Here is a 15598-nt window from a genome sequence, read left to right as displayed (position 1 = left end):
TTTTTGTTTTATTTTTATTATAGGGACCGGGATATTGTCGATGTATAAACATTGACTCGACTCCCATCTCAGACATGGAACTTTGCAAATATTCCAAAGTCACTGTTGGCTTCACAATGGCATCCCTAACCAGTTTCCTACTTGCCTGGCTGCTTAGTTTAGAAGGGTGGCTTGATCTGGATAGTATGAAGTACATTCCTCTTCTTAATGGTGGACTTCATCGTATTCAAAGGGATAGTCAGCGACTTTGAAATTTTCTTGCAACTTTCCCCTGATCTGTGTTTCTCTACCACTTTATCCCCGACTTGTTTGGAAAGCTCCTTGGTCTTCATGGTTGTTTTGTCGTATCATTATGTGAGTTGTGGCTTGAACAGATACATTTAATCTAAAGTCAAGTTAAACCACTTTGATTACAACAGACAGAGACCATTACACTAGGTTAGTGACCTTTCACACGAATCTCTTGCACATGAAATGATTTTCAGTAATAAAGGGGTTGAATACTCGTGTAGCAAAGGGGTTAATACTCGTGTAGCAAAGGGGTTAATACTCGTGTAGCAAAGGGGTTAATACTCGTGTAGCAAAGGGGTTAATACTCGTGTAATTGAGAATATTCTAACTTACATAACATCAACGTTTTTTTAGCTTTATTAGTTTGGAGTAGTAATGCTTGGAGACGGCTTGAATGGGTGATGATGATGACAAAACCTTGTCGAAACGTTGTACATTTGCTGTTATATTAAACTTATATTAAAGTTTTTCTTCATTGCCCATTCAAGCCGTCTCCAAAGCGACTTGACCACTGTTTCTTCATATCGAATAACGTGAATGCTTGTTTCATTCTCCATCTACTTGAGGTATATAACAATAACAGTTTGAACTTATATGTTAGGGAATGAACTTGTGTTGCTTTTCCAGACAAAGATCCTTTTTAATTATGTTGCATACTGTTGTCTGGGACATGTGGACGACTTTTCCACTGATCTTTGTGTTCGCAGATTCTCACCTGTTACAGACTAGAATACGACTTGTTAGTGTTCTAAGTTGCTACATATTTCTTTGTTTTCCAACGTCATCAAGCATAAAGGATATTCCTGTCCTGGATAATCCAAATCCCCGATCTCATTATATCTTTATGATTTGAGTATGTGAATTCTTTACATCCGAAAGAGTTATTACATACTTTTCTCAAAGTCGATAAATTTTCGGTGGCATAACAATTTCTACGTAACGTCAAACTAAGGTTATCACATGACTTGCTGATTCACATATTCAAAATCATTTTAATATAACGTACTTAACTTTGTACAATGCATTGGATTTGTTGTAAGTTAACTGTCACGCAGTAAACACCAAAATCATAGTAAGCAAAGTACGAGACATTTAGAGTATGTGTTTGGAAAATGATTGATTTCTTTATTCTTTTACGTGGTTTCTTTTGAACAAATTGATAAATTGATTTAGTTTTTGAATTTGTAAAATTGGTTAAGAGATTATATCATAACAAACCTATGCCTGCAAAATCTTGAGTTCTCTATAATAAATTTCTAAATGAAAGCTATAATTCAACCCAATTAAATCTCTGTTAATAATGTCAGCATGAAAAACGGTAACCGTAAGCTAGATTATGGTAAGACCGTAATGGTAGCACCGTGCAAAATATACCAGTGTGGAGTTGCATTATATCGATACAAACTTACTAAGTGTGAAAAATATGTAAATTACCTTAAAAATATAAGTATATATTATTTTATCGTTTGGTTTTCTCGATACAATGTATTTGCACATAAGAATGAAATATTAAAAAACCAGAAACAGTAAAGTATGTTTTAAATCGATTTCGAAATAACCTCTATACCAATAATGGAACATTTTTAGTGTTAAAGATCCAAAGGGGTTTGTGACACAGCTGTATGACGTACATTCCAAAATATATAAATAACATTTAATGTAAAAATAATTCAAAGTATTGGGGCCTGACATGATTTGTTGTTTAGGCGCTCGACTCGCAATTTGCGGGTCGCGGGATCGAATTCTGCGATCGAACATACTCTCCCTTTCAGGCGTAAAGAGTCTTATAATATGATGGTCAACACATTATTCATTATAAAATGATTAGCCCAAGAATTAGGGGTGGGTAGTGTTGATTAGCTGCTTTACCTCTTGTCTATCACTTCAAAATTAACTTTGTGCAAAATTCAGCAAACAAACAATTCGAAGTGTTATTGAATTTACAGTCTTCAGAAATAAAACACTAAAAGTGTTTGAATTAATATTGTCTTATTGTATTTGTTCAGATTTATATTATCAATGATATGACACCTTTTATTATACACATAAAATGCAATTTTGGTAGATTGCTATTAAAAATTTAATAATTAAACTTAATGTTATAATATTAAATTATCATCAATAGTGTTTTTGGTTCAATGAAGGATTTTGATACAGGTATTATGTGAAGAGACATAAAAAATTTATCGCACATGTTTCGGACGGCTAGATATGCGCGTCCATTATCAGAGATGAAAAATAAATTTACAGTTGAATAATAATCCAAGACACTTAGAGATATTTATAATATAACTAGTGTATAGCCCGTCAAAAATGACGGGGCAAGTACAACCACCCCCACCCCATAGTATACCCTAAACTCACATTTCGTAGCTAATTGAAATAAATAAATTTTGCAAAATCAAGCTTGACCAACAAAGAGACAGAAAGTGCAGTCGAGGCAGTCAAACATCTATAAATCCCTTTGAGAGCCAATTAAAATTAAGATCATTCGTGAAATGAATTCGTGGCGTATTCATAGAATAATTATTAGTAAAAATCAGTTAGATTATCAACATCTAATATATAGAAAAGCCAGTGCGTTTTGGTAACACTACTTCCAACAATGGCTTTTATGTCATGTTAATCTATGTACTCAAAGTATACAATGAAATGTATAGACAACAAAACTGGAAAAATATTTGTTGATTTCTTAATTTAGACTTTCCGTTGATTAAAGAGGTTTGTTTTTTACTAAAAACGTTGGTGATATAACAAAATTGAATCGATATTTTTTACTTTTATGATAAATTTTATGCACTTGGCTTTAGGCTAGGTGACCCTACACTACGTATTTACTTTAGGCGTATCATACCAACACTCACTACACTTATAAAGTTTTCACGGCACCCCCTTCCCTTATGGCCCCCTTGCACACCCGTCACTAAAATCGTAATGGACATACAGTAATCGAACTATTCTCTCTGGATAAATGCATTTTGGTATTTATGGCTCCTCCTATTTCGAGAAATCAAGAGAAATGAAGCTTGACGCGACACACACACTGGGTTTTATATAGATAAGTTAAAAGGTGAATGAAAAAATACATGATATGCTTTATCAGTTTCAATACATAAGTTGTTGGCTGTATATACAAATCAGATTAAGGAATTCCAATTATTAGTACCTACAGAGTTTCAAAGTTTTGTGTGGGATTTGCATGACCCGCGTCTCGATGTAGAATATCACATATTTCTAGTGGTTTGCAATAATTAAATTTTCTAATACAGAAACAGTTAAACAACAATTCACTTTTCTGCCATAAGATAATATGACCTGCATTTGCACAATGCTCAGCTAGTACGGGCTTATAAAACTTTTTCTTTTCACATTTCTCTGTTGCTCTTTCATTCTTATCTTTAAATACTTAGTAGTCTTTGTCAGTATAGATTTTAGTTAAACAGCATGGTAATTTAATTTTATAATTTTTGCACGAGTTGGCTATATGAAATTTTAAACTTAATGTTGTTTAAAGTAGTTTTCGTTTAACATAATGTTACGTCTCCGTTTGTTAGTTGATTTTTCCGTAACTTCGTTCCGACGAAACTTTGGCGACACAAATCTTTACTTAATAAAACTGGTTTATTCTTTCCGAATACAACTTTACGATACACTTATTTTCAACAATCACGCTAAACCAAACGCTATATCAACGAACGTCAACAGTACTTCTGACTGCAGTTCAATTACTCACTATCTACACACACACTATTCCGTCACGTTGTCACCCTCTTATATATATACCAGACTACCCTATCTAGTAAATGCTAGGGCATTCATGAAGGAGCAAGATAGTTCTAGAAACGTGGCGTCACACTAGTCATGTGACCTCGCTGACGCAACAATAATGATATTGTAATTGGAAGGATTGGAAGATTTTATAAAATTTATACATACTATTAGGTTATTCTGTTAGGCTATTGGGAGCAAGTGTTAAATAAATCAGTTTAAAGTTGTAATTTCTTCATGAAATGGAAACAAACAAACAAATATGTTATTACTGTAAGTAAAATATGAAGTTTCAAGATGTTGCTTAAGCTTTAGGATTGCATTTCGCACTTTTCTCTTAATATATCATAATGGATTAGCTCATCGAGCTCAAAGTTAAAAAGTTTGAATTTAATTCTAGTTTATTAGATAACCCGTTACCTCGACAAGAAAAAAAAAAGAATAAAGAAAGCTAATTATTAATTAATTATTACAGTTTCTTCAGACTCCATTTTTGCAGACAGAAACTTCATTGTGTTTCTAGTAACTGTTCTTGTCACACTTCCTCTGTCTCTGTATCGGAAGCTCTCGCAACTAAGTAGGGTGAGTTTAATTTTATAGTAGCAATTAAAAGTTGGTTAAATAATAGCTCAAACGTAGAACAAGTCAGGATAGACTTGAATTAATGGTCTATTATTACAATATCATAAGGAAAAAATTGTCTCTCTTTTGGGATGTCAAACATTCCGATCTTTAGATTATAATAAAGTATTAAACAAAATTTAATTTTGTTTTTTGGTTTCACAGATGTCTTTTATATCTCTTTTGGCTTTACTGTCTGTAGCTGTATTTGTGATTGTAAGAGCAGTGACAATGTCTGACATAAAGTAAGTACCAAAATTTTTCGTTCCAGTTAATATTTGACCCTTATCTTCAACTTGTAACTTAAAACTAAAACAATGCACATATGAGCCAATATTGTTGTTTGTTCGATTATACATATAGACAAAAATATTTTTCAATTGAAAAAGAAAATGCTTAAAACAATAATTGTGAAAGATGACCTTTATATTGAATTTATGTACGCATGTTTTATAGATTGAATTTGTATATAGATCCCTCCAATCAAAATCGCGCAAGGTATATAACAATATAAAAGTGATAGTTGTCGTCTCATTTTAAGACTTGAAAATATGTGTGTGCTGAGTTTTATGATTATAATCATAATACGTGTCTTTGGTTTTTTGGCATGTAAATAATAACTGATGATGAATGAGTTTTAGTATTTGACTATTAAATAGATTAATTTTCCTTTCGTTTATGTTTTTCATATTGTTCCTAGATATGCGTTAAAGTATTTTTCAGTTGAAAATGGGCGTGGCCCAGAGGTCGGCTTGTTGGTCTGCAAATTGAAGTATCTGGGGTTCGAGACGCGATGCTGCTGATCATGCCCCAAATTTTCACTTATGGACGAAGTATAAAACGGACAAAGTTCCGTTATTTGGTTCAAAGAGCCAGAAAAAAGTCCAGTTATTCCTGAACCTTGGGGTCTCTGACCTGGGCGTGTAGCTCAGTACGCATATGAGTTCGTTTAGACTGAAAATGTGTAATTATAGTTTATCACCTGAAATAATTGAATGCTTAAGTTTTATAATTTCGTCTTGCATAACTCAGCAGTCACTTGAAGCCCTATGGGGAAAAAAAGATACATATATATATATATGTGTGTGTGTGTGTGTATGTATGTATATGTATGTATAGAAAATTAGTACTTAAACAGTTAAGAAACAATTAATATCGAAAGGAAGGACTGCATTAAAAACTGCAAATCCAAACCTGTAATGAATGACATTTTAATGAACAAAACAGCCCCTCCCCCAAAATGAAATTCAAGATGCTACTTCAATCAAAAGGATCCCCAGGGTACAGACTATAGTGTGGCATACAAAATATGCCCTGCGTTTTGGAGGTGATTGCGGAAATAGGTCTTCCTTTTTCATGTAGAAGGAACTATAGGGGCTTGCCGGCTCTCCTAAGTTGGTCAAAAAGTTACATCTTGGTTGAAACATTTTGACAAGATAGCGAATACCACATGAAATCAAATTCCATCAGAAATATGCCTATTGAGGTTATTTCCCATGCTACTGTGAATTCCTCAAGAGGAGTGATTATAGAGAGAGATTTATTAACATACGCGAGTCGGAGATTCTCGCTCGTTTCTTCAGCCAAAGTGCTTCAGCTGTCTGGCGTATCGCCACTCGAAAAAAAAAAAAGAGGAATAATAATAATGTTCTGATTTTGACATTTATATCACAATGTCCATCCGCTACTACCAAGGCAGGTTATCCTAGCTGTAAGGTTTAGCCTTATATTCCTAAGCCTCTTAGATGTTTTCAATGTCAGATGTTTGCACACTCTAAGACATCTTGTCATTGTTCTTTGATGTGCGCTTGTTGTGGTGGCAAAGGCCACAACAGTTATTAACGTCAACTGGACCCACATTGCATTAACTGTAATAGTTCCCATGCCTCATACTTTCATTCTTGCCCTTAAAGAGTATAGAAGAAATAGGTACAGTGGTTAAGAACCTCTAACAACATTTCTTATCCAGAGGCATAGAAATTGTTGTCCCCTGTTTCATCTCGGACATACGCTGCAGCATTCTGTTCCACTGCCAAAGTAGGGATTCAGACAGATCTCACCATTCCTCAAACAGATTATTTTTCTGATTATGTCAGGAGTCTTCTGCCCTATGTATATGTAATAGTTGAGAAATCCACATCTACTCCCGTCTCTGTCCCCTTCACAGTATTATGTGAATACTCAGGCCACTCTTCATTGGTCTCGAGGAGCAGAACTGTTATCCAGGCACGCACTCAATCACTGGAATCTCTTTTATCTGATAGAGACCTGTCGAATCGACCCAGAGCAGAATCCATGGAGGTTGATAAACGACTTTCTAATAAAAAACACCGTTGTGTTGAACATAAAAAGCTCTTGACCCAGTTCTCCTTCTACTAAATAACAATGGCCAGTTTGATAAGTTTGATACAGTGGAACTTTCGAGGTTCCTGTTTTAATTTAGATGGCATTAAGGCCTTGATTGATTCTTATTACCTTGCATGTCTCTCCTTACAGGAAAGATTCCTCAGACCTGTTGATACCATCAACTTTCACGATTTTCCTTGTTTAGGAATGATAGGATGTGTGGTGGATGAGTTCAGGGAAGTGTGGCACTGCTGGTTGACCATAACGCACCCACCATGTCTGTGCCACTCACTATGCCACTGGAGGCTAGTGCCATCCATATCTCCTTCGGTGATACCATCATAATTTGTTCTTTTCACTTGTCACCAGGTTACAGTTATGGTCAAGCAGACCTTGATGATCTTTCTGAACAGGGCCCCGGCATGGCTAGGTGGTTAGGGTGCTCGACTCACAATCTGAGGGTCGCGGGTTCGAATCCCCATTCCACCAAACACGCTCGCCCTTTCAGCCGTGGGGGCGTAATAATGTAACGATCAATACCACTATTCGTTGGTAAAAGTGCAGCCTAAGAGATGGCGGTGGGTGGGGATGACTAGCTGCCTTCCCTCTAGTCTTACACTGCTAAATTAGGGACGGCTAGCATAGATAGCCCTCGTGTAGTATTGCGCGAAATTCAAAATAAACAAACAAATAAACTTTTTGAACAGTTATTACCTCCCTTTTTCGATTTGGGACACTTTAAAAATACTTTTGTGCTTCAGAAAATTGTCAAATTTTACATGCGAAATCTTTATAACTTCCAGTTAATTATCAAACGTTTTTTTAATCAACCTCGTAACTAACATAAAATAATAGGAAATATATATAAAATACGCTTTTTTCATTCTAGAATGACTACAAATTATTACAAGAAACCACAAATGTTTAGCCTAAATACCTTAAATCACATAACATTATACATATACATATATATTTTGATTTTATTTCATTGATCTCTCAACCGTTTCTAACTAACATTACAGAAATTGCAATGATGCGATGCACGTGCACTCATGTTACCGTATCCAGTAGTATAAAATTGGCCTTTACAAAGTGACCTGCCCAGGCTTTACTCTAGAGGACCAGTATTTTGTAAAATACAGTCACATTTCGGTTATAATACATTGCATATATATATATATTATTATTATTACTATTTTCAAATAAGTTATTATATTTCAGTTATTTTTCTTAGACCATAGACCAATAAATAAATAAATACAGAAGAGAACGATCACTACTACGTTCGACTGTGGCCCGGTATGGCCAGATGGTTAGGGCGCTTGACTCGCACTCTGAGAGTAGCGGGATTGAATTCCCGTTCCACCAAACATGCTCGCCCTTCCAGCTGCCCCTCCCCCACACCCCACAGTAGCACAGCGGTTTCGATACCCGTGGGGGGGTAGAGCACAGATAGTCCATTGTGTAGTTTTGTGCGTAACTTCAAACAAACAAACAAACCTTCCAGCCGTGGGGGCGTTATAATGGTACGGTCAAAAGAGTAATCCAAGAGTTTGGCGGTGGGTGGTGATGACTAGTTTTTCACTGCTAAATTAGGGACAGCTAGCGCAGATATCCCTCGTGTAGCTTTGCACGAAATTTAAAACAAACCAAACCAAACTTACGATTGTAAAGAAATTTGTACTCGGTTGCCATACCTTGTATGCTAAGCTTTGCCAAATTTCGCACATGGAAGGTGTAAAACAAAATAGGTTTTATATATGCATTTTAAAATAACAAAAATCATAAGTTACTCTATCAATATCACAGAATTCCACTGCAATTTATCAGGCTTACTAATTAAACTGTATTTGGGTAAAAAAATATTGTTTTTCGAACTACGTCTTAAAAAATACACGAGCAAATAAGTAATTAAAAAATCTGATCTTATGTGTACGAGAGCTTTGTAATGTCTACTGATAATCTGCAAAATGTCGTGTAGATACTCACACTGTATTAAAAGTTATAGTATGAAAACTATAACAAGCACAAAATGGTAATGAGGTCAGTTCCTGGGATGGTGCTGTTATTGATGGGAGGGGTTGTTCTGTGGAGCATGTTCTTTTCGATCAAGATCTCTTTCTATTCAATAATGGTTCTTATACCTATATTCACACCTAATCAGTCTTTTACTGTTATTGATTTATCCATTTGTTCCCCTTTCCCATTTCGGACAATGCCTCACAGGACAGTGATAATTTTTTCATCATTTTGAGGGAGATTGGCCGTGGTCGATACAACTTCATTCGTGTGTCATGGTGGAAACTAGAGCAGTCTAACTGGCTTTCCTTACCAATCTCTTCAAATTTGATCCTGCTGTCATTAGTATTCCCACTATTAAAAACTGCATGGAGACAATTACTGATTGTATTATCCAAGCAGCTGTTTGTACAATCCTCAAAACCTCGACACATTTCCCACAGTATCCTTATCCATGGTGGACCCCTGACTACCACCCTTGGAGAGCGCTTTCTTATTTTTTCAGCACTTCCTATCTTTATTTGCCTTCTTGGTCATCATGTCACAGCTGAGAGATCACCACTTTCTTTATGGGCAGATAATCACTATGACTATAATAATATATTTTTGCTGGTGGAACTAAAAACTGCGCTACATCAGTCTGGCAATATATCAGTTGGACTTGATGACGTATATTATGGGATGCTGTGCCATCTATGTAATGTCTCTCCTGCTCTTCTTCAGGCTGACTTGAACCGGATTTGGCAGGAGGATGTTTTCCAGATGCATGGCATAGGGTTATTGTCATTCATTTTTCTCAGACTGGAAAGGATCCTAAGTTTCTTTCTAATATTCAACCATTCGCTTTGACAAGCTGTTTTTATGAGGTTTTGGAGGGGATTGTTAATGCTTGTCTTGTTTGGTTCCTTAAACTACACAACCTCGTGCACAATCACGTGCACACAATGTAGTTTTTAGACAGTTTTCCAACATGGACCACCCAATTCGTCTTGAAATCTCTATCAGGCAAGCCTTCCTTAAAAGGGAGCATTTTGTTTCGATCTTCTTTGATCTTGAGAAGGCTTACAACAATACATGTAGGTTTGGCATTTTACAGGACCTTAATTCCTTTGGGTAATGTGGCCATATACCCATTTTATTCGTAACTTTTTAATTGACAGGCGTTTCCAAATCTGTGTGGATTTTATATTGTCCTGATCCTTCACACAGGAACTTGCAGTCCCTCAGGGCTGTTTTCAGTGTCACACTTTTCAATATTAAGTTCAATGCTACCACTGAACAACTTCCTCCAAGTGTTTCAAGCAGCTTCTATGTTGATGATTTTCACATTTCCTGTTAGTCATTGAATATGAGGTATATTGAATGGCAGCTTCAGACTGCCCTCACTCGCTTATTGGAGTGGACCCTAGCAAATGGTTTCAACTGCTCTTTATTTAAAACCATTTGCATATATGTTTTGGGGCCAGTGGGGTATACACCCTGATCTAGAGTCTGCCTGTGTGGTGCTATTCTTCATGTGATGGCTGAGACAAAGTTAGTAAGACTTCTCTTTGACCTTAAGCTGACATGTATCCCACACATTAAGTAGTACAAGAGTACAAACATCCTCCACATCGTCTCTCCAATTCTAGGGGAATGGATGTATGTTCTTTTCTGTAGATCTATCGTGCCCTCATTTGATGAAAACTAGACTGTGGTCTATGGCTCAGCCAGGGGACCTTGTACATCATCAGAAGCTTTGGTTCTGCATGGGGACTTTCCACACCTTTCTGGTCCAGAGTTTGTACACTGACTCCTATGAACCTCCTCTTCACTTCAGACGTTTGCAACTTTCTTTGCTATGTGCTATGAAGGTTCTATCCCTACTACAGAATCTGAACTGAAGTTGAGGTTTTCTGGCTTTCTGGACATGTTGGTATGCAAGGGAATGAGTTTGATAACACCGCAGCTAAATCCATTTGCTCTGGCGTTGTTACAGCTCTGCCTGTACTTTATGTGGACTACAAACATGCCATTAAGGTCTGTCTTCACACCAGTTGGCAGTCGATTTGGGGTGAGCAACATAATACCAAGCTTTTACAGATCACGCCTACTATTGTTATTTGGCCGTTTAGTTTCTGTAAGGTGTGGATACATAGTCACATATTTTACTTTTGTGAGGGTTGGCGCCATTTTAGACATTTTTATTTTCCAATATTTTACCTCTGACGTTCGACAGTGTCATTAGCGGTAGTGACACTGTCCAGATTGATCATGTTTTTAGCTTTTTACAGGCTATTGGTCTTTTTATTTATATCTAATTTTAAACCTCATTTACGGTCATTGTTCGGCTTTTGGTTTCTTTTCTTGTTTTACTTTTTACCGCGTTTTTCTTTTACTTTTATTACTTTCTTATCAAGATTGCTACCGGTTGTTTGCCGCAAATAGTCAATGAACTTTGGCCCAATAAACTCTCACCAAACAACCAATCAAATACGTTAACGGAACAGGTGATTATTCATCCCTGACAAATAATTATGTAAAAATAAATTTTTATTATAAATGTAAGCGCTAACAAAATAAAAATGTATTTTTACAGCTGACCTTCTGGTAGAAGTTTATATTCAGAGGTGGAAAGTAGCGTATGTCTTGATATGTGTGTGTGTGTCTCTCTCTATATATATACCCCCCCCCCCCCCAATGGCACAGCGGTTTGTATGCGGACTTACGACGCTAAAAACCGGGTTTTGATACCCGTGATGTAAGAGCACAGATAGCCCATTGTGTAGCTTTGTGCTTAATTACAAACAAACTATATGTATATATATATATATATATATGTGTGTGTGTGTATGTATATATAAATATATAAACTGTAAACTTGAGATGGAATATTTTTAAACATTTTTATTGAATTTATCATAACCAATAAACTATTTCATCCATACTTATAGGAAACGGTTAGTATTTTATTCTTCATAGTGAAAATAAAACTAGAAAATTTGATCTTTCAATAACTTAGTGTACTTGAAAGCTCACATGATAAAATATAGCCAAAATATCAATGTTTCATTAATATTAGCTTATATAAAATCAATCTTAATAAGAAGCAGAACACTACAAAAATATTAGTGTAAAAGTATAACTGAAATTTATAATTTACGTACAAAAATTAAGCTTTATTTATCTGTAGCATTCGTTTGAATAGCCTAAAAAATGATTCACTGGTTTTGCAGAACAGTAAATACAAAAGCTTAGGTCCCAACAATATATTATGGTATATATCCGGACTTTACGGTGTAGTTAAATGCAGAATCTCAAGTCCCAATAAAAAAAAATTAAGGTATATTCAAACATTGTCCATATTGAACATTATCTTTATTTCAGGGTTTCCCGAAATTACTTCAGCCCTTCATCTTTGACTAGAGTCGCAATATCTTTCGCCATTCTGGCCTGTGGTTAGTTATTCTGTTTTGTCATAGTGATATATGTATTTATAAATACTGGAAATGATGATAAAAACTTTATTATCAGCTATCAGTTTCGGAGATTTGTGAAGGATTTTACATAAAGAATTTAAAGACACTGGTTACCAAAGCATGACTTTTGTATTGCAAATGCTTCTGCTTGATTTTATTCTGTGTGAAAAACATCAGGGAGCCTGATAAGTGTTTAAGAAAACACAGATGGTTTTATTTGCGCTCACATGCATATTTCCATTTCCAAAACGAGGTTCACTTGCTGTGACGTCACAGTTATGGTATCTGTTCAGTTTGGTACAGTTTTTGATAGGAAATCATCGGCTTGATTGTCAATAACTAACTAACTTCACCATTATTTGCGAAAAAGAAGTTTTCTTTACGTCTTCAAAATGCCTTATTGTGCTGTATGCAGATGCAACAGTGATTTCATACATGGCAGAAAAACTAGTTGAATTTGTAGGACTGCTTTCAAATTATACCGCCTCGATGCACACTTCAAAAGGTTTTAAACTATACTCTATAATTCTTAACTCTGTGAATCATGTAGAAAATAGATGATGCTACTTGCTACTTTAAGGCACGAGATGGTAGGAAGAATGGTTTGCTGAAAATGATGAAATTAGCTGGGTAGCACTTAACTGAACCGATTCATCAACTATACTGTAATTTACAAAATAAAGCATAACAGAATTGTATGTCGAAAGCAATTACCTTACCAGGTTAATTTATCGGTTCGCATATATTGGCTTTCAGCTTGTGTCTGCGAAGCCTCTTTCCTCGATTTGTCCTCAAACAAGTTAGAGATTTCTTCTGTCTCTGGTTCATTATTTACATTTGACAAACTGACGCGGTTGAATGTTGCCTGATGGTGTACCTATCTCGTTGTCACCGGTGTATTCTAAATCCATGATCCGATATTGACTGTCGATAAAAGCTAACTCTATCGTTCTATCATAACTTTTACAGAGTTGCACTCAACATTTAATTTGACTACTAACTTATCAATGTATGTTAATACACGTGGCATAAAAATATAGCTGAAAATCCAGATATGTATATTATCTAAATTTTATTTTGTTAATTTCAGAAAGAAATATTGAATAAATTCTGAATTTTAATTTGTTTCTATCACGTGACGGTCTGAGCTCGGATTTCTCAATTTCTGAAATTTATAACTTCAATTATAAAATTCATAGTTTCGAACTAATTAGAGACAGAAATCCGTTAGTGTTATTTGATTTTGGCAACCACAGAATAACAGTCTAACGTAGTTTCTTTGTGTGCGAACGTCATAATCCTCTTTGGATGTCTAAAGGAATTTTAATACCTAGTCATAGCTTTCTTAGAAAGACAGATAAGTTTTGGAAGATTCTATTGTAGTGACTATATATATTTGTTCTAAAATGCATATTTACCCAATTTACGAGAGGCTTTACGTAAAAGAGCTAAGGGCTCTCACTGTAATTTTTTGCGTTTGAAAGATGACAAACTGCTCCTAGACAGGTAAAAGGAAATTAAAAGAAAACAGGTGTCAACATATCAATAATTGAAACTGTGGAGACAAGTAATAATGAAAAACTGAAATATATTACTCATTCAAAGTTGGCGAAAAAAAGATATAATTCATTTTAGTTCATATTTTTCAAATTTTTATCTCACTGTACATAGATGATTTCGCTTCAGTTAGTGTTAGGGTAGAGAAAATAAGAGATGAAATATGAAGTTTTAATGAACAAAACTTTTGATGTCCATTTAGAAGCTCCTAGAGGTTCTGCAAATGATATATGAAAACTACGAGGTGAAAAGAAGTATTTCTATTCTTAATATGAAAATCACCTTTCACCAAGATTGAACAAGTAAAGGCTTCGGTAGTTAATAGATGTGCAACATATATCTAGTGAACTCTAAAAGCTTCCGAATTTTGTGAAGATGCACGTAGTTTACTCAGAACTTTAGTAAACCTTATTATGTATAACTTCACAGAGAAGGGATCAGTTCAATTGCTTTGATGTTTTATCTCACATCTGTGACGTCACATGGTTATTTGGGTATTACCTCATTAAATCTCGGCACATTTTACCGATTTTTCATAAAATGAAATAAAACAGCCATATTCTAAGTCCGATTATGTAATAACTATTTGGGCACAAAGAGTATTGTTCTTTTTATGGCATCAAATTAAAAGAAAGTCATTTTTTTGTGATCGGTGTTCTTTAAACAATTTTTAAACTTCACAGTTTTGATAAAGTTTCATGCCCTAAAAGCCTTTGTTTTATTTAGATTATTTAAAATTATTACTTCAACGTTATAACGAGCTTTACATCTATGACGATGTTTTTAAGTGATCACACTGAATTTTTTGTGTAACGTTTTACAGATGAGTGCTGCAACTATATGCATTTTTGACAGAAGAAGTATTTTCCAATAAGTATGAAATTAAGACAAAACTATGTTTCACAGTGCATATAACATTACAGTATCTGTAAATGCTAAGGTGCAGGTGACTGTGCTCATAATTCTAAGAAAATTTTAAAATACTAAACATTATCATAATTCTAATTTATAAAAAAAATTCTGTTTCTGAAGGATTTAACGTCCTCCACATCTCCTTCATGATGCACCGGTCATTAAAGAACCCAACTTTAAAACGATGGAATATGGTTTCACACTTAAGTGTTGGAGGCAGCTGTCTCGTCTTTCTTATGGTGGGACTAGCAGGATTTTTTACTTTCGGAGATGCAACTCAAGGTGATCAATGGTTTAGACAAGTGATGGGCAAACTGAGCTAATCCGCGAGCCACGTGCTGTCCTGAAACCTGTTTTACTAGTCATATGCCAAAATAGATACATATGAATAGAAATGAGCTAAATATGAAACATATTAAGTTGCTATAGCGGTCATCTAGTAACATATTGTCTTTACTGAAAATTTTAAAAAATACATTTATACATTATATAAAAAACACATTATCAAAGGTTACACTTTAACTTCCTAGCATGAATGCACCTATGCACCAATTCTTGCATGCCACTTATATCATTGTGATGAGTTATGTTTTCAGGATGCAGGCTGACACCTAAAGGGCCGCGGG

The 15598-nt window shown here is 35.1% G+C and overlaps 1 protein-coding gene across 1 annotated transcript in view; it reads left to right on the top strand.

Annotated features, from left to right (window-relative positions):
- Positions 1 to 15598, top strand: part of LOC111085566 (putative sodium-coupled neutral amino acid transporter 11) — a 62644-nt gene that overhangs the window by 37035 nt on the left and 10011 nt on the right. The window contains exons 6-9 of the mRNA XM_022384723.1: positions 4535 to 4641; positions 4846 to 4925; positions 12412 to 12482; positions 15093 to 15254. Of these exons, the coding sequence (XP_022240431.1) occupies positions 4535 to 4641; positions 4846 to 4925; positions 12412 to 12482; positions 15093 to 15254 (420 nt within the window). The remainder of the gene's footprint in view (positions 1 to 4534; positions 4642 to 4845; positions 4926 to 12411; positions 12483 to 15092; positions 15255 to 15598) is intronic.

This window comes from Limulus polyphemus, unplaced genomic scaffold, assembly GCF_000517525.1.
Source record: "Limulus polyphemus unplaced genomic scaffold, Limulus_polyphemus-2.1.2 Scaffold474, whole genome shotgun sequence".
Classification (NCBI taxonomy): domain Eukaryota; kingdom Metazoa; phylum Arthropoda; class Merostomata; order Xiphosura; family Limulidae; genus Limulus; species Limulus polyphemus.
Note: the sequence above shows the minus strand (reverse complement) of the source record. Positions and strands in the feature narration are given on the sequence as shown.